This window comes from Bolinopsis microptera, chromosome 13, assembly GCF_026151205.1.
Source record: "Bolinopsis microptera isolate Bmic1 chromosome 13, MBARI_Bmic_1.0, whole genome shotgun sequence".
Lineage (NCBI taxonomy): Eukaryota > Metazoa > Ctenophora > Tentaculata > Lobata > Bolinopsidae > Bolinopsis > Bolinopsis microptera.
In genome coordinates this window covers 7318261-7342880 of record NC_087084.1, presented here as the reverse complement: position 1 = coordinate 7342880, position 24620 = coordinate 7318261, and the positions used below count along the sequence as shown (strand labels likewise).

At 40.7% G+C, this 24620-nt stretch overlaps 2 protein-coding genes across 5 annotated transcripts in view; both read left to right on the top strand.

Moving 5' to 3' along the window:
• LOC134824959 (uncharacterized) overlaps nt 1–24620 on the top strand; it is a 112772-nt gene continuing 88152 nt past the window's right edge. The window contains exon 1 of the mRNA XM_063836988.1: nt 1–20. The gene's annotated coding sequence lies outside the window, so the exon portion shown is untranslated. The remainder of the gene's footprint in view (nt 21–24620) is intronic.
• Nucleotides 16668–23310, top strand: LOC134824958 (uncharacterized). 4 transcript variants are annotated; one of them, XR_010161471.1, is made up of 16 exons: nt 16668–16921; nt 17534–17623; nt 17974–18142; nt 18441–18606; nt 19045–19140; nt 19412–19510; nt 19849–19998; nt 20224–20352; nt 20669–20785; nt 21042–21131; nt 21312–21419; nt 21627–21860; nt 22023–22119; nt 22369–22481; nt 22711–22893; nt 22951–23235. XR_010161471.1 is itself a non-coding variant. In XM_063836986.1 (15 exons), the coding sequence occupies exons 1-15, from the start codon at nt 16819–16821 to the stop codon at nt 22825–22827; spliced, it is 1905 nt and encodes a 634-aa protein (XP_063693056.1). In that variant the 5' UTR covers nt 16668–16818; the 3' UTR covers nt 22828–23310. The 4 variants fall into 4 exon arrangements, 2 of the variants coding, with proteins under 2 accessions (XP_063693056.1, XP_063693055.1); XR_010161470.1 differs by having other exon boundaries at nt 22014–22119; nt 22951–23123; XM_063836986.1 differs by having other exon boundaries at nt 22342–22481; nt 22711–23310.

The following is a 24620-nucleotide window of genomic DNA, read 5'->3' as shown; positions in this document are numbered from 1 at the left end:
TATATAACAAATAATTTGAGAATTATGTAATGTAACGTGATGGAAATATTTTAAGCGGGCATATCCTGTCGAAACCCAGGATGCACTTCATGAAGCATTCGTTGTAACTTTGTTTGAAAAGCATTAATATACTTCATTGGCCCTTATTAATACTCCTACAGTTATTTGTCCAGTCCTTCTGTTAAAATATAATCTGTTGTGACTATTCAACAAATGAAACTTAGGATCAAATTATCCAAAAGTAGTCTCAGACAGGACATGGAGATTGTTAATAAAATTATATTTCACCTTACTAGACTGACCATCTCCACTCACCAGTAACTATAGTAACACTACAGTAACCATGGTTACTAGGTAACTACAGTAACCATGTTTACTACTAATTCTCTACCCACTAGGAAGTTGTCTAGAGTCAGTGACTATAGTTTACGAATCCAGTGCTATCGAGCTGCAGAGAGGCTGGTCTATCAACCACCTGGGAACTAAAATAGACTTCTTTGAAACACAGCAGCACGAGGTATAGTAAAACTACAGCGTTACTATAGTTACTACAGCAGCACGAGGTAAAGTAAAACCACTATTTACCGTTTGGGGAGAGGAAACATCCGCAGTTAACCGGGGTTTGATAGTTGACATTATGCATTTTCAGCCCTATTTGGGGGAAGGAGATGGCCGCGGTAAATCAGGGTTTTACCTTACAAAAGTGAAACTCGATTGTTTTGGTCACCTTACCACTTTCCTAATGTTGATTTGAGCTGTGGATTTTGACCAGTAAAGAATAAACATGGCTTGCTCTCAGAGAGCAAACAAACCAAATTTGTTAAATATTGAGAGCAATGCTATCTGCAATGTAACAAGAAGTCACCATGATACTGGAAACAGGTTTAAAAAACCTACAGTAACTAAAGCTTTAGTAACTATGATAACTTTAGTAACTATGGTAACTATGATAACTCACACAGGTACCTTACTTCCACTTTGACTTGGACGAGAACCTAAACCTTCACGTTACCATGGAGAACGGAGCAACTATTATTTGGGATGGTCTCTACGGAGTTCAGGTATTTCCAGCTTGGAGTTCCACCCGTTCAAATGATCGTCTTTACTTTTAGCAATATTATTATCATAACAGCGGAGATCAAACTATCAGAGCAGAATGCAACTTGTAACTTCCCAAAACCAAAAAGCTAGAAACACAACACTAACATCTCTCTTCCTCCAGAGATAAAGCTCTCAGAGCAAGATAAGACTCGCTACTAACACCTCTCTGCCTCTGCAGATAAAGCTCTCAGAGCAAGATAAGACTCGCTATTAACACCTCTCTGCCTCTGCAGATAAAGCTCTCAGAGCAAGATAAGACTAACACATCTCTGCCTCTGCAGATAAAGCTCTCAGAGCAAGATAAGACTCGCTATTAACACCTCTCTGCCTCTGCAGATAAAGCTCTCAGAGCAAGATAAGACTAACACCTCTCTGCCTCTGCAGATAAAGCTATTAGAGCAAGATGAAACTCGCTACTAACACCTCACATCCTCCGCAGATAAAGCTTTCAGAGCAAGATAAGACTAACACCTCTCTTCCTCCGCAGATAAAGCTCTCAGAGCAAGATAAGACTCGCTACTAACACCTCTCTGCCTCTGCAGATAAAGCTCTCAGAGCAAGATAAGACTAACACCTCTCTGCCTCTGCAGATAAAGCTCTCAGAGCAAGATAAAACTCGCTACTAACACCTCTCTGCCTCTGCAGATAAAGCTCTCAGAGCAAGATAAGACTAACATCTCACTTCCTCTGCAGATAAAGCTCTCAGAGCAAGATAAGACTAACATCTCTCTTCCTCTGCAGATAAAGCTCTCAGAGCAAGATAAGACTAACATCTCTATGCCTCTGCAGATAAAGCTCTCAGAGCAAGATAAGACTAACACCTCACTTCCTCTGCAGATAAAGCTCTCAGAGCAAGATAAGACTAACATCTCTCTTCCTCTGCAGATAAAGCTCTCAGAGCAAGATAAGACTAACATCTCTCTTCCTCTGCAGATAAAGCTCTCAGAGCAAGATAAGACTCGCTACTAACACCTCACTTCCTTTGCAGATAAAGCTCTCAGAGCAAGATAAGACTAACATCTCTCTTCCTCTGCAGATAAAGCTCTCAGAGCAAGATAAGACTAACACCTCTCTTCCTCCGCAGATAAAGCTCTCAGAGCAAGATAAGACTAACACCTCACTTCCTCCGCAGATAAAACTCTCAGAGCAAGATAAGACTCGCTACTAACACCTCACTTCCTCCGCAGATAAAGCTCTCAGAGCAAGATAAGACTCGGTACTGTGGTCTGTGTGGGGATGCTGATGGTGACAGCTCTAATGATATGATCTCCTCACTGAACTACTGGTTACCTTCTACTGATAGTCCCAGTCAGCTGGGGGTATTCGACTTTGGAGATAGCTGGAAAATAGACCCGTGAGTGATGTTCGGACTGGAATGTTTAAAGTAGATGCGCTTTTAGACTTTATCACAAAATCATCTGACTCATTGCAATTATCGTACTTATTACTTTATTAAGACGATTGTCGCAATCCGCTCGACCATCATCATTCATCAATAATCAATGACGATTCCTCATAATTCTAATAGTATTCTCCATTCTCCACAGGTATAGCGTGTGTCCAGAATGGAGGTCCCTGTCATCTCCCCGGAGCAGGTGCACTGAGGAAGAAGTTATTAGGAGTAAGGAGAGATGCCAGGCTATATTCAGTCATCCTCTTATTATCCCGTGTCAGGCATTGGATGTGAGTAACATTATAGTACCAGCTAGTAACCTAGTGACCAGCTAGTAACCTAGTTACCAGGAGTAAGGAGAGATGCCAGGCTATATTCAGTCATCCTCTTATTATCCCGTGTCAGGCATTGGATGTGGGTAACATTATAGTACCAGCTAGTAACCTAGTAACCAGCTAGTAACCTAGTGACCAGCTAGTAACCTAGTTACCAGGAGTAAGGAGAGATGCCAGGCTATATTCAGTCATCCTCTTATTATCCCGTGTCAGGCATTGGATGTGAGTAACATTATAGTACCAGCTAGTAACCTAGTAACCAGCTAGTAACCTAGTGACCAGCTAGTAACCTAGTTACCAGGAGTAAGGAGAGATGCCAGGCTATATTCAGTCATCCTCTTATTATCCCGTGTCAGGCATTGGATGTGAGTAACATTATAGTACCAGCTAGTAACCTAGTAACCAGCTAGTAACCTAGTGACCAGCTAGTAACCTAGTTACCAGGAGTAAGGAGAGATGCCAGGCTATATTCAGTCATCCTCTTATTATCCCGTGTCAGGCATTGGATGTGAGTAACATTATAGTACCAGCTAGTAACCTAGTAACCAGCTAGTAACCTAGTGACCAGCTAGTAACCTAGTTACCAGGAGTAAGGAGAGATGCCAGGAGTAAGAAAGATGCCAGGCTATATTCAGTCATCCTCTTATCATCCCGTGTCAGGCATTGGATGTGAGTAACATTATAGTACCAGCTAGTAACCTAGTTACCAGCTAGTAACCTAGTTACCAGGAGTAAGGAGAGATGCCAGGATATATTCAGTCATCCTCTTATTATCCCGTGTCAGGCATTGGATGTGAGTAACATTATAGTACCAGCTAATAACCTAGTAACCAGCTAGTAACCTAGTGACCAGCTAGTAACCTAGTTACCAGGAGTAAGGAGAGATGCCAGGCTATATTCAGTCATCCTCTTATTATCCCGTGTCAGGCATTGGATGTGAGTAACATTATAGTACCAGCTAGTAACCTAGTAACCAGCTAGTAACCTAGTGACCAGCTAGTAACCTAGTTACCAGGAGTAAGGAGAGATGCCAGGAGTAAGGAGAGATGCCAGGCTATATTCAGTCATCCTCTTATCATCCCGTGTCAGGCATTGGATGTGAGTAACATTATAGTACCAGCTAGTAACCTAGTTACCAGCTAGTAACCTAGTTACCAGGAGTAAGGAGAGATGCCAGGCTATATTCAGTCATCCTCTTATTATCCCGTGTCAGTCATTGGATGTGAGTAACATTATAGTACCAGCTAGTAACCTAGTAACCAGCTAGTAACCTAGTGACCAGCTAGTAACCTAGTTACCAGGAGTAAGGAGAGATGCCAGACTATATTCAGTCATCCTCTTATTATCCCGTGTCAGGCATTGGATGTGAGTAACATTATAGTACCAGCTAGTAACCTAGTAACCAGCTAGTAACCTAGTGACCAGCTAGTAACCTAGTTACCAGGAGTAAGGAGAGATGCCAGGCTATATTCAGTCATCCTCTTATCATCCCGTGTCAGGCATTGGATGTGAGTAACATTATAGTATCAGCTAGTAACCTAGTAACCAGCTAGTAACCTAGTGACCAGCTAGTAACCTAGTTACCAGGAGTAGGGAGAGGTGCCAGGCTATTGGATGTGAGTAACATTATAGTACCAGCTAGTAACCTAGTAACCAGCTAGTAACCTAGTGACCAGCTAGTGACCTAGTTACCAGGAGTAGGGAGAGGTGCCAGGCTATATTCACTCATCCTCTTATTATCCCGTGTCAGGCATTGGATGTGAGTAACATTATAGTACCAGCTAGTAACATAGTAACCAGCTAGTAACCTAGTGACCAGCTAGTAACCTAGTTACCAGGAGTAGAGAGATGCCAGGCTATATTCAGTCATCCTCTTATTATCCCGTGTCAGGCACTGGATGTGAGTAACATTATAGTACCAGCTAGTAACCTAGTGACCAGCTAGTAACCTAGTTACCAGGAGTAGAGAGAGATGCCAGGCTATATTCAGTCATCCTCTTATTATCCCGTGTCAGGCACTGGATGTGAGTAACATTATAGTACCAGCTAGTAACCTAGTAACCAGCTAGTAACCTAGTTACCAGGAGTAGAGAGAGGTGCCAGGCTTTATTCAGTCATCCTCTTATTATCCCGTGTCAGGCATTGGATGTGAGTAACATTATAGTAACCAGCTAGTAACCTAGTGACCAGCTAGTAACCTAGTTACCAGGAGTAGGGAGAGAAGCCAGGCTATATTCAGTCATCCTCTTATTATCCCGTGTCAGGCATTGGATGTGAGTATAAACATTATAGTAACCAGCTAGTAACCTAGTGACCAGCTAGTAACCTAGTTATCAGGAGTAGGGAGAGGTGCCAGGCTATATTCAGTCATCCTCTTATTATCCCGTGTCAGGCATTGGATGTGAGTAACATTATAGTACCAGCTAGTAACCTAGTAACCAGCTAGTAACCTAGTGACCCGCTAGTAACCTAGTTACCAGGAGTAAGGAGAAATACCAGGCTATATTCAGTCATCCTCTTATCATCCCGTGTCAAGCATTGGATGTGAGTAACATTATAGTACCAGCTAGTAACCTAGTAACCAGCTAGTAACCTAGTGACCAGCTAGTAACCTAGTTACCAGGAGTAGAGAGAGATGCCAGGCTATATTCAGTCATCCTCTTATTATCCCGTGTCAGGCATTGGATGTGAGTAACATTATAGTACCAGCTAGAAACCTAGTAACCAGGTAGTAACCTAGTGACCAGCTAGTAACCTAGTTACCGGGAGTGGGGAGAGATGCCAGGCTATATTCAGTCATCCTCTTATTATCCCGTGTCAGGCATTGGATGTGAGTAACATTATAGTACCAGCTAGTAACATAGTAACCAGCTAGTAACCTAGTGACCAGCTAGTAACCTAGTTACCAGGAGTAAGGATAGATGCCAGGCTATATTCAGTCATCCTCTTATTATCCCGTGTCAGGCATTGGATGTGAGTAACATTATAGTAACCCGGTAGTAACCTGCAGTAACCAGCTAGTATCCAGCTAGTAACCTAGTGACCAGCTAGTAACCTAGTTACCAGGAGCATTGGATGTTAGTTTCTTGTTCTGAAGTTGGTTAAAAAGAGCGTGCTTATATTGAAGTTGAAGTAATATTACTTATTAGTGTAACTTAAAAGTTGGATGAAGTTTAAGTCGGTTGGAACTAAAACCAGCTCGGTCTAATCAAATCGAGTTTTACCCTACTGTAGTTACCCCTTTACCCCTTTATTACCCGCACAGATTGGGTTTTACCCTACTGTAGTTACCCTTTATTACCCTCACAGATTGTAGTTACCCCTAGTTACCCCTTTATTACCCTGCCAGATTGTAGTTACCCGTAGTTACCCCTTTATTACCCTCACAGATTGTAGTTACCCCTAGTTACCCCTTTATTACCCTGACAGATTGTAGTTACCCCTTTATTACCCTCACAGATTGTTGTTACCCCTAGTTACCCCTTTATTACCCTCACTGTAGTTACCCCTTTATTACCCTGACAGATTGTAGTTACCCCTTTATTACCCCCACAGATTGTTGTTACCCCTAGTTACCCCTTTATTACCCTCACTGTAGTTACCCCTTTATTACCCTGACAGATTGTTGTTACCCCTAGTTACCCCTTCATTACCCTGACAGATTGTTGTTACCCCTAGTTACCCCTTTATTACCCTGACAGATTGTAGTTACCCCTTTATTACCCTGACAGATTGATACGGAGTTCTTCATAACGAGCTGTACGGAGGATCTCTGTTCGATGAAGAAGTGGGGAGGTCAGCACGACCCTGCTTGTGGTATCCTGTCAGCGTACACATCCGCTTGTAGGGCGCTAGATTTCTACATTGAAGGTTATTAAACTTTAATTATGTCTTCATTATGTAATTCATAACAGCCAAAAATAGGCTATGCCGCAATTCCATCTCGTTCAACCCAATAAACTCCAATCTAAAATCTCAATTAAATCTCAATTAAGTCTAAATCAAGCTACATTTAACAGCTAATAACCCTACATTTCAATCTAAAGTAAATTAAACAATACAACTGATCCCCAGAGTAACGCTTTAGTAACCACTAGCAGGAACCCGTCTACCCTAAAGTGATGTCAAGACTCGAGAGAATAAAATAATTATTACCTATTTAATTCTCGTTTTTGACACCACTTGGTACCAAACCATGGTAACTTCAGATAACAGCTGAGATTACTACAGTAACTATAGTAACGCTTTAGTAACCATAGTAACTTCAGATAACAGCTGGAGAGAGGAAGTGGGTTGCTCTACACTTAAGGAGCACCAAGACTTTGTGATCACTACAGGCTGTCCTAAAACCACACAACTAACTTATCTTTAGGTAGCGGAGGAGATTACTATAGTAACTATAGTAACGCTTTAGTAACCATGGTAACTTCAGGGCACTTAATCACTACAAGCAATCAATCAGTAGTTAAGCTAGCTCTGGTGAAAGAGCAGGACTTAAAATACAGCAATTTCCGTGCGTTGTAAAGTAATTACCAATCTGAGACTGTTGTTAAACACAAGGTTTTATTTCTTGTTGTAGATATAGTAGCGGATATGGTTTTGTTTTCATACAGGAATGACCATTAACTCACAAAGAAAAGCCTGGTTGGTAGTTTTTGAAGCACTTTTTACACTTGAAGTGTAACGTGTCCTTGATGGAATAATCATTTTAAGATAGTTAAATACTGTTTGTTTTTGGTGCATAAATTTGGCAATTGTCTGTGTGTTGATTTATTGAGTTTCGAATTAAAAATTGTTTACCGTCTATATTCTATAACTCTATAAGTTAGATGTGAATTTGCTGAAATTCAGGGCAAAATTCAAAAGCCACATATCGTACGAAAACAAACACGCATAGTGGGAATCACAGCTGGATGAAGTGAAACTGCTAGGACACGCAAAGAGATTCAAATGACACGCATATAAATATAATGGGATGAAGTAACCGCAAAATGAGTACTTCAACATGACTATCTGCACTATTGACGCAAATTGACGATCACAATATCGACGCCCTGTGAATACCCCGCAAAATGACGCCCTGTGAATACCCTGCATCTTATCTTATACAGCACATATATCTCCACATATATGCTCGTAAAAATGCAAGCAAGCACTCTGCTACAAAACATAACGTCAGTTTGCGGCTTGTGAATATGAGGCGGGGTCTGTACAGTGATCTGCCAGTCCTCCTTCAGAAGTCGGAGAGTTTGCCTGGCAGTAAAACTGTAAAACTGCTTCTACATGTTGTGTACTGTCGTTAATATTCAGTTTTAGTGTGGATAATATATTGTGTGGATAACATGATGTATTTGTACTTGTGAACGTTGCGGTATTTCTTGCAGTTGACGTTGTCACTGCAGTTTAGTTGAGATCAGTCAATTTTTGAAGTCTTTTAAACTTTTAAAGTATTTCCATTGTCCGCCTTGTGGATGCTTTTGTTGATTATTTACTATTTCGTTAAATTTAGTGAGGAGTTCTTTATATTGAATCGATGTTTGTTTGACTAATTTACCGTTACGTTTGAAATCTATTTTTGTCATCAACCTTATCAGTAAACTGTAAAGTCAAACAACGAATGCGAATTATTCTTTACTGGGCGGCGCTCAGCCTGTCATTCCACCATATTTTCAATCTTCAATTGTGTTTATGAACACAATTAAAGCCTGAGGTCCCCAAGTAAATAAATCTAAGTTCCAATCCACCAGGGCCCAGGCCACATCAGAAAAGGTTAAGTAAAGCTGGTAAAACTCTTGAAAATAATGAATCTCTCAAAACCCTTGTCATACACAACAGTATTACAGTTTGGCTATGTTAGTGCTTGTTCTTACTCTTTTGATATTGAATATAAAATATCCGGAAGTATTTAAACCTACTACATGTTACCAGACATCACCCTGCAGACCAACGGACACAATTGACAAGCACCCGTTGTTGACGGTTGTACCGCTTGCTTGCAGTACCATTCATCATGGAACACACTAGGCAACTATGACATCACATGACCTCATTACCGCCTAATCGCCAGCTAATCAAACGTGGTCTATCAGTTACCACCTCAATCATTGCTCGCCCCCTCCATCTCCAGTGTCCCCAACTGCAACATGACACGCGCATCACGTGACCATGGTAACGTGCACCACGTGACCATGATAACGTGCACCACGTGACTTAACCCTAATCTCTGATTGGCTGAAACCCTTCCCACGTGGTCACGTGACTATCTACTAACGGTGTCACGTGACATGATACCGTGCTCTGATTGGTGCAGGCCGGGTAATGAGACCTGTGATTGGTGAGTAGGTGGAGGTGTCTAATTAGTTAGGGTGTATTTATATGCCCCAGAGGGGTCTTGCTCGGAAGTACCTGGTGTTTGTATACCTACGCTGTGTATAGTTACCTGCCTTTGTACTGTATTTGTGAAATTATGTTGTACCTTTTATAGTTTTATGTAGTGTGTGAGTATATGGGTTGAGGTCATCTCAATCATTTGATATTAGTTGTGATTGCCCGGAATTTGAATTGCGCAACTGTTTTGCCAACTCTTTTCTAGTTCTTGGAGCTCAGCTTAGTTTCTTTTGAACACATTGGCTTTTAGTAGCTGTAAATCTTTGTAAAGTAAGTCTTTAAGTATAGTTATAATACAGTTTATTGTACCGTTAGATTAAAACAGGGAACAGTTCCATTGAAACAGGGAACAGTTCTATTGAAACAGGGAACAGTAAACAGTTCCATTGAACAGTATCCAACCTTTTTTACAACCCCTATTTAAAATCCAACTTTCTGAAACTTGGTGAAATAAATTTTGTTAACGCGGTTATATGCGGTTATAAATTACCGTTGTACCAAACCAAACAAATATCATTAATTGTAAGACTGGCATGTTTCAAACATCTCCCTTTATATTAACAATTCCTCTGTTCAATAGCGACATTGTTATTAGGGTGGTTACCATAGTTACTATGGGTTACTAAGAGTTATTATGGGCTGTTTTCATGGTTACAACTCTCGACATTGTCCTCTCTTCCTCAACCAAATGGATTATTTTGAAAGTACATCTGCGCAGATGAATAGTTTGCAATAATTCTATACGTTATTTCGATTTTATGTATTTTTATGAAACCATGAGTTGAGAAGAATGATTTGCTAGGACTTTAAAAATCTGTCCGATTATTTCCACTTGCAGGGAGTAGTGACTACCGCTTAAATGTTAATTATAGTTTGTCAGACTTTTTGTTTTAAGTTATAACCAAAACTCAAGATAAATAAACCTAGGTAGAATTTGCCTGCCGTCTTCCTCCTTTCAGTTGGCCAGGCATTTTGAATTTATAGTTATTTTGATCGAATTAAATGGATCAATTTACTCTCGGCATATTCTGATACTATTGTTGTTACCCAGAATTAATTTTAAGCGGCAGAAACGTTTTTAGACTACAAATCTGTTTCTTGCAATCTTTAAGCTTTTAATTGTATGTAACTCTAAGTCCTAACTTAATTAAAATGTATGACAGTTTCTGTCTGGATCCTTAGATGTCAATTAGGTCACGTGGTAAAAGTCACTAATTGACCCTGATATGATAGCCCTGATTCCCCTCATCAGGTTAAATGATAACTAATTTGGTGACATAAAAGCCACCTTTAGTCACATGATAACTCTGATAAAGTCAAATAATACCCTGATAATGTCACATGGGAAATATCGTGGGAAATATCGTGGGAAATATCGTGGGAAATATCATGGGAAATATCGGGCAAGAGTCAGTACCCATACGTTGGGTCTTATACCACCGTCCAGTGGCGTAATGAAGGGCCCTACTGGGCACTGACCCCACTTCTTTTTTTTTTTAGAGAGGCTGGGCCTGGTTGGCCCACGAGAGGATAGCATATGAATGCTTTGCCTACCTCTGGGGTATGGCAGTCCTGTGGGAGGATGCCAGTGGAATCAAGATGTGTAATCAAGGATGATGGTAAGTGTTGTGGGGTGTGTCATAGATAAACGCCTAAGTGGTGGTTGAGTGTGGAAGAGAGAGGCGAAATAAGACGGCGTTAAAGTAGTCGCTATGTTACACCTGTCTGGTCCAACTCCTCTGGCACCACTAAGCGTTTAGTGTGGTTTGTAAAGTTGACAATGGTGGAGATGTGTTGGTTGTCGAATATGTCATTGACAGAGAGGTAGTAGTCCCGGAAATATTGACCTCTTATTTGGGCAATAGCCGGGCACTGTCCGAGAAAGTGTGAGACAGTCTCCTCTTCGTCGCCGCATTTAGGACAAGCACTTGTGTCTGATTTGCGAATGGTGTGTAGGTGTTTGTTGAGGCCACAATGTCCCGTGATGAGGTGCACTGCAGTTCTATAATTTTGTCTGTTGTTACTGAGTGTAGTGTTGAGATTTTTGATGATGTTGATGTTTTTATGTCCAAGTGTCAGTTTAGTGTGTCTGGGACCATCAGTAATCCATGATTCTTGATTAAGTTTTGTGACTTTGTCGTTGATCAGGCGTTTGATGTAAGATTGTGGAATTGGGCAATTCAAAGTGGATTCACTGGTTGTACCATTTTTGGCCAGCTCGTCTGCTTTTTCATTACCCCACAATCCAATGTGTGCAGCTATCCATCTGATCTCTAAGGTGTTAGTGGATCCGAGTGTATTGAGGGTGTCGTAACAGTCTCTAGTAGTCCTACTCCTCGTTGAAGGTGAGGATATGGCTTGAATAGAGGAGAGACTGTCTGACCATATGATGATGTGTGTGTTTGTATAAGTTGATAGATATTTACAAGCTTCGATGATGGCAGTGAGTTCTGTTTGATAAACGGTGCAATAATCGGGAAGCTTGAATGATCTTTCATCTAGTGTAGTGTTGTTGTTGTCTGTGGTGATAATATAACCAGCCCCGCTACCTGAGTCTGTGCGTGACCCGTCTGTGTAGCAGGTGATGGTTTCACTGGGGATGTTGTCGATGGTGTTTTGGAGTGAGCCTCTATATCCAATGTTGTCAGCTCCAGGAGTGGTGACCGTGAAGCGTCGTTCAAGCATCATGGTTGGTATAGATAGGTCTCTCTCTGCTTTGGGTGGTATGTTGAGATCTACCATGAATTGTTTGTTGATAGTGGTGTGAGTTGTGATGGTACCTTTTCTGGGGGCGATAGTTTCGAGGGTTAGGCTTCCATAGGCTTGAAGCCTAGCTGTGCCCTTTGCTGCTTCACCTCTCAGGAAAAGTATGATATCTGGAGTGTTAGTGAGGTGGTTCAGTGCGATGAAGGGAGTACTAGGCATGGCACCAGACATCATTCTCAATGCCAATGCCTGAACTCGTTTGAACTTCCTCGCGTTGGTGTCTGTTTGGGTTGCTCTAATCCATATACTACAGCAGTATGATAGAATAGGTCTGATGACAGCGGTGTACATCCATTTGCATGTTTTAGGGCTCATACCCCAAGTGGGGCCGACAGCTCTTCTACATTGCATAAGGGATGCCGTAGCTTTTTTGGTGGTATTGGTGATATGTTCATTGAAATTGAGCTTGCTGTCGAGGGTCACTCCTAGGAATTTGGCAGATTTGGATAGACCTATAGTGGTGTTACCCACCACCACAGGTCTTAGTGTCCATTTCTTATTCCAGGTAAACATGACTATTTGTGTTTTGAGTGCGCTTATGGATAGATCTTTGGTTTGGCACCATTTTTCTATTGTGTTGATGGTTTTGCGTGTTCTATTCCAGATGATATCTAAATCATTCCCCTCCGCTAGAGAGAGCAGATCGTCTGCAAAAGCTTGCAGATAACCTGGTATGTCTCTTGCGGTGTAGGCCAGGAGATCATCGACTACCAGGTTCCAGAGGAAAGGGGAAAGGATGCCACCTTGAGGGCATCCTCTCCGGATCCGAAACCTTGTCGACTTATCCTTATGATTTAATGTGATGAATCTGTTAGTTACCATGTTGATAATCCATTGTGCTGTGGCCAGATCCACTTTCGTGGTCTTGATAGCGTCAGAAATAGCCTTGAAAGAGACATTATCAAAAGCTCCCTCTATATCTAGAAAGACGCCTAGGACATATCCCTTCTTAGCTATCCTGCGCTCGATGGTGTGAGTAACTTTATGAAGGGCTGCTTCGGTTGAACATCCTTTCTTAAAGCCAAATTGTCGTTTGTTGATGTCTTTAGCGATATTAAGGTCGTGTTGCATATGCCACAGTATCACCTTCTCCTGTAGTTTTAATATCACTGGAGAAAGGGTGATAGTGCGAAATGACTTTGGTTGGTTGTAGTCAGTTTTTCCAGGCTTTGGGAGAAAGATTCCAAGGGATTCTTTCCACAAAGTTGGAATGTGTTGGGTTTTATGATTTTTTGTCATAATGGTTCTGGTGATGTCTTTGATGTGTGTCCAAGCTTTCTGTATGATGATAGGTTTGAGGGTGTCGGGTCCAGCAGCTTTCAACGGATCGAAGGATTTAAGAGCCTCCTCGATTCTGTCTGGGCTGTAGATGGTATTGAGTAAGGTGGTGGTGATTGGTAGAGGACCAGGTGGAGGCACTGGCGGATCAGTGACACTATCCTTGAAGTGGGTTCGTGTCATGACCTCCAATGTCTCCTCTGCATTTTTGGTGATGTCTCCGTTTGGTTTGTAAACGGCTTCTAGTGTATGTTTGTTGTCATTACAGGATTTCAGAATCTTATTCATCCTTCCGGATTCCTTAACAGACTCTGTTTCCTGACAAAAAGTTCTCCAGGCATTACGCTGGGAGTTGGTTATAAGTCTGTTGTATTGTTTGTTGCTCTCTCTAAGAGCGAGCCACAGGGCATCAGTCTTCTTTTTGCGGGCAGTAATCAGTTTTTGTCTTATTCCCCTCTGTGCTTCCTCTACTTCTTGAGTTAGCCAGGGGGGTTTGCGGACGGAACTTGAGATGTAAGTAATGGGGCATGCCTCCTCGAAGGCTTCCTTTAGTGCAGTATTGATTATGTCTATTTTGTGATCAATTTCAGTCGTAGTGTTGATTTGTGTGTTGTTAAGGTTGGGGTTATTCGATAGGATCTCATCAAATCTGTCCCAGTCAGTGTTTTTGACTAGTCGGATCTGTTTGGGTTCCTTCTTTGGCCCTGTAGTTATATCGAACATAATATAGCGATGGTCAGAGTTGGAGTAAAGGTCACTAACATGCCAGTTACTAATGAGATCTCCTCCCAACTGGTTTGTTATTGTGAGATCGATAATTGAGTTGTGGCCTCGAGAGTTGAGGAAGGTTGGGGATGATCCTTTGTTGGCACATGACAGCCCTAGGGAGGAGAGAAAGTCAAGAAGCTCCTCTCCCCTTTTATTGCATGCCTTGTTCCCCCAAAGGGTGTGGTGGGAATTGGTGTCCGACCCTATAATGAGCGGGATGTTGTTATCATTTGCGTATTTTGCTAGAGGTGATGTTTCTTGTGGCGGTACCGGCCCATTTATATCCATGTACGAAGCTGCCAGAATGAGTTCTGTCGAGCTGAGTTGGATTTTAATGGCCACTTGATCGGGTGTTGTGAATTGTGTAAGTTCCCAACATTTTACTGTCAGGTTTTTGTGCAGTACAATAGCGGCACGGGGTCTTTTATCCCCGACCTTGTAGTAATATTGGGTGAGATCCTTATTGATGGGTGGTATTAGGATTTTGTTATTAGAGTACGGTTCTGTTGCAAGAATGATTGGATTTCTCCGGCCGTGAGTGTTGATAAGGAGGGTTTTCCATGCATTGAACTTGCGTTTGAGATTAATTTGGGTGACAGAGTAAGTTTCAGACTGCTTATTGCGTGCTGCAATAGTAGTTTTTAACTTTTTTTGGCGTCTTTTCTTTTTTGTGCTAGTTTGAGCGTCATTGAGCGGAGTGGAAGCCGTCCCTCCCCCTAGACAGGTATTATGACCTATCATTGCCGGTGGGGCGCTGAGGAGTTGGACAGGGTCGGGTAGCAGCAGCTGGCCCTCCAGAAGGTACGCATGGTCCCTTCCAGACAAACAGCCCCCGCCAGACCTTCCCTGAACATGGCTCCCACAGTCCGCTCAATAGACGTTTGTGTGTGATATTGTGTTTGTTGTTATCTTTTGTTTGTGACCATATGTTCTCACGTGGGTGCGCGCACCCGCGCGAAGATATGATTTTTTTAGCTTTTAACACAATAATGTCGTATGTCGGTTGGACCATTGAGACTTGCCGAGAGTCAAAAGTGGTCGGTTGAAAGTAGGTTGTTGGTCTGATCGCAATGCCAACTGTCGATTCAAATTCCCCATCCGGCCCGACTGCAAACAACTTTACTTGCTTAAGCTGGTCGTTATGGATAGTGACCGTCCCTCCAGTTGGCACCACTGTTGGTAGTAAAGGTTGGTTTTTGGTGTTGTTACAGTATATTACTTTATAGGGTTCGTGGACGGTGCACAAAGTGCATGAGTCAGACCCAAGAGTCCGTGCACATACATTCGTGTTTGCCGAAGCACACTCTATCCACGATCTATAAAGCAAATGGTTGATCAGTGAGGGTGTATCGTGAGTTTTAACACTTTCTGCGAATCGTAGAAAGATGCTGGGAAATACTACGACGACAGTGTTGAAATGCCGCCCAATAAAACAGGGAAAATGGGTGCTAATGATCGGCATTAAGGGCCCGACCTGAAGCGCACACCCTAAACTTCAAAAACCCTATAGCTCAATGTGAATGAAAGCTGTGAGTGCTCAGGGAGGAAGGATCAGGTGAGTTAAATAGCCAAAAGAAGTGCACGTGCGACTTATGTCCAGTGATGCCCGGCTGGACAGTACGGCTTAGTTTCGGCAGGTCGAGTGAAGCCGAGTAAGCCCCCTTACCACGTCAAGGTCACTTAACCGACTCCAGGCTGCAGTTCCAATCAATCCAAGAATGAAAGACACGAACAAGAAGTGGGTTGAAAGGAATTACAGTCAGATAAATCAGAGTAAGTGGGCGGAGTCTTCACGAATGCTCTGGTGCTCAGGACTGACTCCGCCGCCGTACTTATAATCCCAGCAATTCTAAAGCGTTCAGGAGGCCCCAGACGAGAGGCGGGAGCCCAAACCCCCCGTGCTAGCCCCGAGAAACGGGTCCAAGGCCCGAGAGTTTGACAAGAGCCAGGATCGCAATGCTAACTGTCGATTCAAAGTTCCCATCCGTCCCGACTGCAAACAACTTTACTTGCTTAAGCTGGTCGGTATGAATAGTAACCGTCCCTCCAGCCAGCACCACTCACCCATCCCCGCCGCACCCCGTGTCAACCCCCAGATCTCAGACCATACCACGAGGAGCACGAACCCACACCAATCCCGCCCAGGACCCACCCAGCCGCTCGATTTACCGGGAAGCTGCCTGGCTAATGCTCTGGACCAGAACAAAAGGGGGACTGACCCCACTGTGCGTTACGCCACTGCCATCGCTGTGTTTTATATTTCAAATATAAAACTTTGTTGCTTTGTAATTGTTGTTGCTTTGTAATTGTGACGCAAAATAACAAATTAACAATATATTTTCTTTGTAAAAATGAATGTTTTGTTGTGAAAAAATAAATTGTAAAGATCTCTCTTATTTCTAATTTCTAGTTAGAACTTGTGATGTAGCCACGACTGAGAGCCGCATATTCTAGATTTAAGTGTATACTTGATTTTTATTTGTTTCTTGATATTTTCACACACATTTTTTCCGCACACATGAACACAATATCAGTTTTTGAGATGAACAGTAATATATACTGAATAATTAAAACTAGAACTTAACAGCATATCACGTGACCATGGTAACCAATTAAAACTGACCAAACTACCTCTTGATAGTGTGATAAGAGAAAAGCCGTAGATCCTGCAACCACTCCTCCCTCCTGCTACCTTCCACCACACTCCTTCTACCCCACAACCTAGTAACCAGCCAGTAACCAGCTAGTAACCAAGTAACCAGATAGTGACCTAGTAACCACCCCACTATAATGTATACCAGTACAGAGCCGTTTACAACCCCTATTATCTGCGCCAAGATACACTGCATGGCGTGGCTGCCTGACCCTGATGGCGGCGGTCTGCTGGCTACTGGTAGGTTGCATTTAGGATATTGTTTTTTAAAGAATATTTTTTCCGTTCACCCTTTTGTAAAAAGGCAATAGTGAAAGGTTACGAATGGACGTTTTTGCAGAAAAACGTGGATTTTGGAGATAGCAGTAGGTGGGTTAAAATATGGTGTCATTCCTTCCGTCCGTTACCATGACAACTAGCGCGCAGTGCAGCGCGCGAGTATTGCTTGCGGAGATTTGATGTATATAGCTAGCCTGTCAATGAATGCGCGGCGCGAGTGAATTTAAATGTATACTATGCTATGTATAGTATTAGGTTATAAGCCCAATTTGTACGTGGTATGCGTAGTATAGTGTACTGATGTGTATCAATATTATTATTATGAAGTGAGCTGATTGGAGCTTATATTTATAATTATAGTGAACGGAAATCTAGCGTCCGCCAAAACGAAACAACGGGCGCAATTCTTGTTATTTTATGTATTAGCATATTGTTGTGTATCTGTTTATTAATCATGTTATATTTAATAGAAATTCATCTTGGTACAGGAATATATCACGCAAATTATTTCAATTTAGTTTCACCGTCTCTCATTTCAAACATGAGGTTATATTTTTTGAATCACCCCCTCAGGAAACACAAGTTCAGCCGTATCAGTAGCTATTGTTAACGAGCAGAAGCAGCTAAACAACTCAAACTCTTACAAAGTCTGTGTTCTGAAACGTAGGTGTTTAATTAATTAATTAATAATTTAATTTCCCCTTCCTAATAACAACTTGTCATACGTTGTATGACCCGCCGCGCACGAAGTGCGCGGCTCCCCCTGTAGCGTCGAAGACGCTACAGACGCTATAGTGAAGCTATAGTGACGCTATAGTGAAGCGACCGTGGGGGTCACCACGTGATACAAATAACAACCAGTTCATGAAACATACCGTTATAATAATTTCTCTTAACTTTAAAATTTTAAAACTGAGTGCTTATCAATCGTTTCCTCTTCCCTTTCTCCCCTGCCTCTTCTCTTTCTCCTCTCTTTCACATGATGTTTTTACCAAAATCTAATTCTCTTTCAGCGGTGTTAAGCGCTATCCAGCACCCTCTCCGACCCCAACTAAAGGACGTGACCCACGTGTCATGGAGTAAAAAGTACCAGTTCCTGGCCAGTTGTCATGGTTACAACCACGTGCTCATTTGGGACAGACATGGAAACAGGGTCACAAACAAACCTGTAGTTATTATCAGGTAAGATACCCACAAAAATTACAAATATTTAGGTGGTTCCATTTGCTGAATGCCAGAAATATGCAAAAAAAACACACCTTAAAACTGTTCCAACGACGATGAATTGATGATCTTTAAGTAATATTTTCACGTTTGACTTCAAATATAACAAGACCCTTGGTAACCTAAATTACTAGCTGGTTACTAGGTTATTAGCTGGTTACTAGGTTACTAGCTGGTTACTAGGTTACTTGCTGGTTACTAAGTTACTAGCTGGTTACTAGGTAACTAGCTGGTTACTACAAGACCCCCTTCTCAGAGACGAGTCGCAGGATACTAGTAGAATAGTGCCAGCCTGTACAGTGAGATGGGCTCACACCAAACCAACACTGTTAATTACCTACGAGGACGGCATTATGAAACTTGTCAAAGTGACTAGTGAGACTAATAGCTCGCATATCAGTGTGGATAATATCTCCTTCTCCGTAAGTAAAACACAAGGAAACATTCTTATTTTTCTCATATCAGCGTGGATAATATCTCCTTCTCCGTAAGTAAAACACAAGGAAACATTCTTATTTTTCTCATATCAGCCTGGATAATATTTCTTTCTCCGAAAGTGAAGCACAAGGAAATATTATTATTTTATCATATCAGCGTGGACAATATTTCTTTCTCCGAAAGTAAAACACAAGGAAATATTATTATTTTATCATATCAGCGTGGACAATATTTCTTTCCCCATAAATAAAACAAAAGGAAATGTTTGATAGCTGATAACTTATCAGTCAGTACAAATTATATCACCCAATTAAGTACTAATTACAAAAAGTCAATATGCTAATTACCCAATTAACTAATTACTGCTAACATATCTAACAAGTATTCAGGATTATTATTTAATTAATTAATTAACTATTCAGGACGCGTATTACAATAACGCTCTTTACAACGGAGCTGAGATAGAACCGGAGGTGGGAGTTAAACTGAAGAGCTCCTGTTGGTCCCACCACGACGAGGTAAAACACAAGGAAATATTTTTACAAGGGAACACCATGACGAGGTAAAACACAAGGAAATATTTGTACAAAAGAACATCATGACGAGGTAAAACACAGGGAAATATTTTTACAAGGGAACATCATGACGAGGTAAAACACAAGGAAATATCTTTACAAGGGAACATTTCACTCCGAAAATAGAATAAGTAAAGTCTTAACAAGGCCCTGTGGATACCTGATAACAGAAACACAATTCAAGAAAATATTTTAATATCAGTTACATCTACAGGTAGTGTACAGTGCTGCGGAGAATACTAATGAAATTGTTGTTACTAGTGTAGCTGAGAGAAGGATCATCGCCAAAATACCTATAGATACCAGGGTCGAGGTAAGTTTTAACTCTCAGTTTAGTCAGTACCCATGGGAACTACCCATGGTTACCCATGGTTTCTCGGTAGTTGCCAATTGCCATGGTTACACTCTTGACTCTCCAGTGGACAGCATTAATTCTTATTTCTGAGCATTATTTTATTGAAAATGTGTCGCTATCACAATTGTTTTAGTAAATAAATAAATTCCACGTCATTAATTACAAAATTTTGAATTTTCTCAATATCTAATTACCTAATAACATTTGAATTTTCTAAATATCTAATTACCTAATTACCTAATTACCTAATTACCACCAATTACCTAATACTCTAATAGTAATAACCACATGCACAGGAGCTACACTCATGGTACTGCACTGAAAGAGGACAGTTGCTAATAGTCCACCACCCCTCTGCTGCTATTACTATAATGAACCTGGACTCGGAGTACCACAAGATTGAGGAGCAACATGTGTTAACTCCGTTCTCTATCGGCTCTACCAAGGTCACTATTTATTTATTATACATTTTTTTAATTGGAACTTGTTTACTTTAAGATTTACATTTCAGAATTTAGACTAGTTCAGTTGTTCTTGCTACAATTAAACACGAATCGTTCAATGCAATAGTCATATCATATAATCACCAAACTGCCTTCACAATTAGTATAATTAATCGATTACTGTTAATTAACTAATTGGTAACTGTTAATTAGCTAATTGATATCCAGATGGCGGTGCGAGTAACGGACGGTATGATAGCTATAGGGGGTAGTGTAAACAGTTTGGGTGCCAACATGGTCTGTATTTACCACAATAGAGGGAGTCTCATGAAGAGGGTCGTCACTCCCTGCGATAAGGTAATTAGCACTAAATTACTATAAATTATTAGTTGATTGTTGGCTAATTTTTAACTTTTTTGTAATGAAGTTAAATTATTTATTTTCCTTTATTGACAATGATTTTGTCATTCAAGGACACGCGTAACAGCAATTAGCAAAATAAAATTTCTAGGTTCACAGAAACTGTTACCAATTAATAAATAAGAAATTTTACCAACCAATTAATCAAGCAATTAATTAAACAATTAGCAACTAATTAACTAAGCAATTAATAAAGCTATTATCGACTTATTAACCAAGCAATTAGCAACTAATTAACTAAGCAACCTTTCAGCCTATCTCAGCTATTTGCTGGGTGGGTAGATCCTCGCTGTCGGTAGCAACAAAGAACCACGTCCACAATATAACAGTCAGCAAGTCAATACCTTCCCTGGAGTTCCTCGCCAGTCAGGTACAGTCACGTGTTATTAGCACGTGTTATTGCAGTTTATAGCACGTGTTATTGCAGTTAGTAGCACGTGTTATTGCAGTTAGTAGCACGTGTTATTACAGTTTGTAGCACGTGTTATTGCAGTTAGTAGCACGTATTCTTTTTTAAAATACCAGCCAAGGACAAATATTGAAACTGCTTATAAATGAAGGTTTTGACAAATAGTACTGGAATAACCATTGTGATAACGTTTCGCAAAATTATAATATTTTATCAGGCAGTAACGAACCTTCAAAAGAAAGCAGCTTCTCCAAAACTACCTGTTAATATCAGAATGAACTTTGAAAATACTAAGCGTACCTTACCGGTAAGTTTGTAGCTTAATTTAGGTTCGATTATTCGTGTTATTATTATTTGCAGAAACATTAGATTAGCATGACGGTCTCATTTTATGTTTATTGTAACAGCTACCACTTTACTAATAATAACAATGACAACAGTAACCAATGACCATGACAACAGTAACCACTAACCATGACACCCTCAGAAAAACACGCCGCGCGTATTCTCTGACACGGACAGCGCAAGTCAGTGTACTCTACGAGTGGTGCGGGGCGTTAGTTCACTACAGGAGGCCCAGTTCATGGTTGCAGAGGTAATTGTTCAATCTTAGTAACTGCGTGTTTTATTATCTAAACTTAGTTCCTTGTATGGGTGGGTTTGAATGAATCTTTTATTATTAATCACCCAATCACCCAATCTTTAAACTATCATCGATCAAATGAACTAATTAACTAATTAACTAATTAATTAACTAATTAACTAATTAACTAATTAACTGATTAACTAATTAACATCTCAGGTAGGAGGAGAAGCTGTAGCCCTAAGAGCAATCAAACAAACAGCCCTCATGTCCCTAGGGGTACACTACGAGATAATGTTACGAAACGACTGTATGAGAACGGATGAAAATCAGCTGAACCTTATTAACCGACACAGCAACTCACCCCCTAGAGTGCTGAACTGTTCGTACAGTGATAACTTTACGCTGGCTCTCAGGATGTCTCATAAACCACTCAGCAGAGGCACTACCCTGGTTAGTTGTGGGCTTTTTTGCTTGTTTGTTGTGTTACCATGGTTAATTTTAATTTCCAATCAATTATTGATCAATTATTGATCAATTACCAATCAATTACCAATCAATTACCAATCAATTACCTAATTAACGCATGATCTGACTCTTAACCAGTTTACACAGGTCAGTTCCCTGGGAAACAAGTCCACGTTATTCTACGGTCTGCACTACTCTGAGAAAAGGAGCCTACTCACTGTCCATCTATACAACAGCTCTGCAGGTAAATTTGTTTAACTAATTAACTAATTAACTAATCAACTAATTAACTAATTAAATAATTGAAGAAGAGGAGCCTACTCACTGTCCACCTATTATACCTGCAGGTGAATTCTTCAGATTTCCAAACACAAGGATGTATCTTATATTGATAGATTGGATCATAAAAAACAACAATACCGTATATAACTAATTAAATATTTAACTTACAAGCCCACTTTAACAGGAACCGCGACCCCTGGTTCTCCGACAGAGAACGACACTGCCCCGTACGTGGAGGCTACAGGACTGATACACCGACCTGCGGCGGGGAATGATGATCCCAACCACACTCGCAGTGTAGTGCTCCTACATCAGGAGATAGAGGTATTTTTAAACACAAGGAAATGTTTTATATCATAGCATATGAATTGACTCCCTGAGGAAAATTAAAAGCAAGGATATGTTAATATTAATTTATATATTTTAGGAAAACGAGATATTTTCAAACACAAGGACCAGCAAGTAACCTAGTTACCAGCTAGTAACCTAGTTACCAGCTAGTAACCTAGTTACCAACTGTTAGTTATGTTGTCTAATAATCACCGCTCCCCAGGTCTTCCAACTACTAAAGTGGCAAAAGGGGAGTTACAGTGTGCGGTACAAGTCTCCATTCTCCATGTGCGCAGCCTTCTGTACCGCAGTCAGCTGCATCTCCAGAAAACTTATATAAACATCACGTGGTGTTACCTTGACAACGTGTGATTACCTTGACAACGTGTGATTACCTTGGCAACGCGTGATTACCTTGGCAACGTGTGATTACCTTGACAACGCGTGATTACATTGACTGCAGTAACCATGATGGGTGTGATATGATCCGCTGTTACTATTTTACAAAGATTTCAGATTATCGGTTGATATTGATAAATAAATTTGTATTTTATTAGGCGGTTTGATTTTATTTTATGTAATTGTATGGGATGTAATTTTACAAGATTAACGAAGTAACTTTTTACTTCGCTGATTATTTCGACTTGAAAATGACTACTAAACTACGACGATAAGGATTTGGTAACATTGAAAATGCTTAGGTCGATTTGAGGGCGGACCCTAAACGAAAGATTTTTGTCATAAATTCATAAATCAATATAAAATAATTCAAAATATTGCTTTCTCATAAAATTTTCAATCGACCTAGCTGCAAGAATTTGACAAAAATGAACAAATGTTGCCTTGAGTAACAATAACGAGGTGCAGCTTGATTGTCTAGCAAATCAACTGGATTGCCTAGCAACTCAACTTGGTTTGCCTAGCAACTCAGCCGCACGTGAAATTTTCCTGACAACTATTGGTCAGGAAATGTCACATGTCTGAACACTGAGCACGTGTGGCCAGTGTTCACCCCAATACCACAGATTTTGACAGATTTTTAAATATGCGACCACCTTCCCAATGATGTGTTGTGTAGGTCTATTCTTATCAGCCGTTACCATGGTTAACTAGAATACTAACTGGTTATTAGTTTAATAACTGGTTATTAGCCATGTTACCAGTAAAAAGTATTGTGGATTTCATTGACTCCAGGGAAGGCAGTCGCGTACAAATTTTGACGAGTTTTTGAAACAATATTTATTTCAGCGTCTGCTTTTGATATTCAAAAGCCACTTTTAATTGTTGCTTTGTGATATTGATTATATGCATTTATTTTTACTCGTGTGTTTACCGGGGGGTTAGGGGTCGTTCACATATTACGTGATCACTTTTGGAACATCTTTACCCAACCCCCCCCCCCCCCCCCCCCCCGTAATCAGTTTTACACATAGCTATTGTGTCAAAATTACACTGTCAAAATTACACTCCCCCCCCCCCCCCCCCCCCCCCCCCCGTAATCAGTTTTACACATAGCTATTGTGTCAAAATTACACTGTCAAAATTACACTCCCCCCCCCCCCCCCCCTCGGCTGATTACGTAATATGTGAACGACCCTTACTTAACATATTATTCTCTAATTATTACTATAAATACTATTAATTATTATTATTACTTTATAAGTTTATACATACTATATAACCCGTTTAAAGATCAGCTTATATTAGATTTGTGACCGAAGGCGACTTGCTAGGTTACTAGCTAGTTACTAGGTTACCAGTTACCAAGCGACTTGCTAGGTTACAAGCGACTTGCTAGGTTACTAGCTAGTTACTAGGTAACTAAAGACCTGCTAACGATTTCTAAAGAATCACGGAAAGATCAAGATTACGTATTGACGGCAGGCCTGATTTAAGGAAATTCTCAAGTTTATAATTTTATGACCGATCTACTGAGTCTGAATAACTAATATATTCGATTTCAACGCCGTTATTGTGAAAGTCTTGCGAGTGTACCATCAATTTAAAATTTATAATCTGTGACTGTTCTGATTTAAAATGTGTTTTATTGTCTTCAAAAACACGACGGTAATAACGAGACGCAACTGTCAAATTAATTTGATAATTTTAATATGCAAAATACAACAAAAAATT

Coding starts and splice junctions, on each gene's coding strand:
- LOC134824958 (XM_063836985.1), top strand. CDS start 16,819: ATGTATACCAGTACAGAGCCGTTTACAACCCCTATTATCTGCGCCAAG. Junction 16,922..17,533: donor CGGCGGTCTGCTGGCTACTG/GTAGGTTGCATT, acceptor TCACCCCCTCAG/GAAACACAAGTTCAGCCGTA. Junction 19,999..20,223: donor TCTCTATCGGCTCTACCAAG/GTCACTATTTAT, acceptor ATTGATATCCAG/ATGGCGGTGCGAGTAACGGA.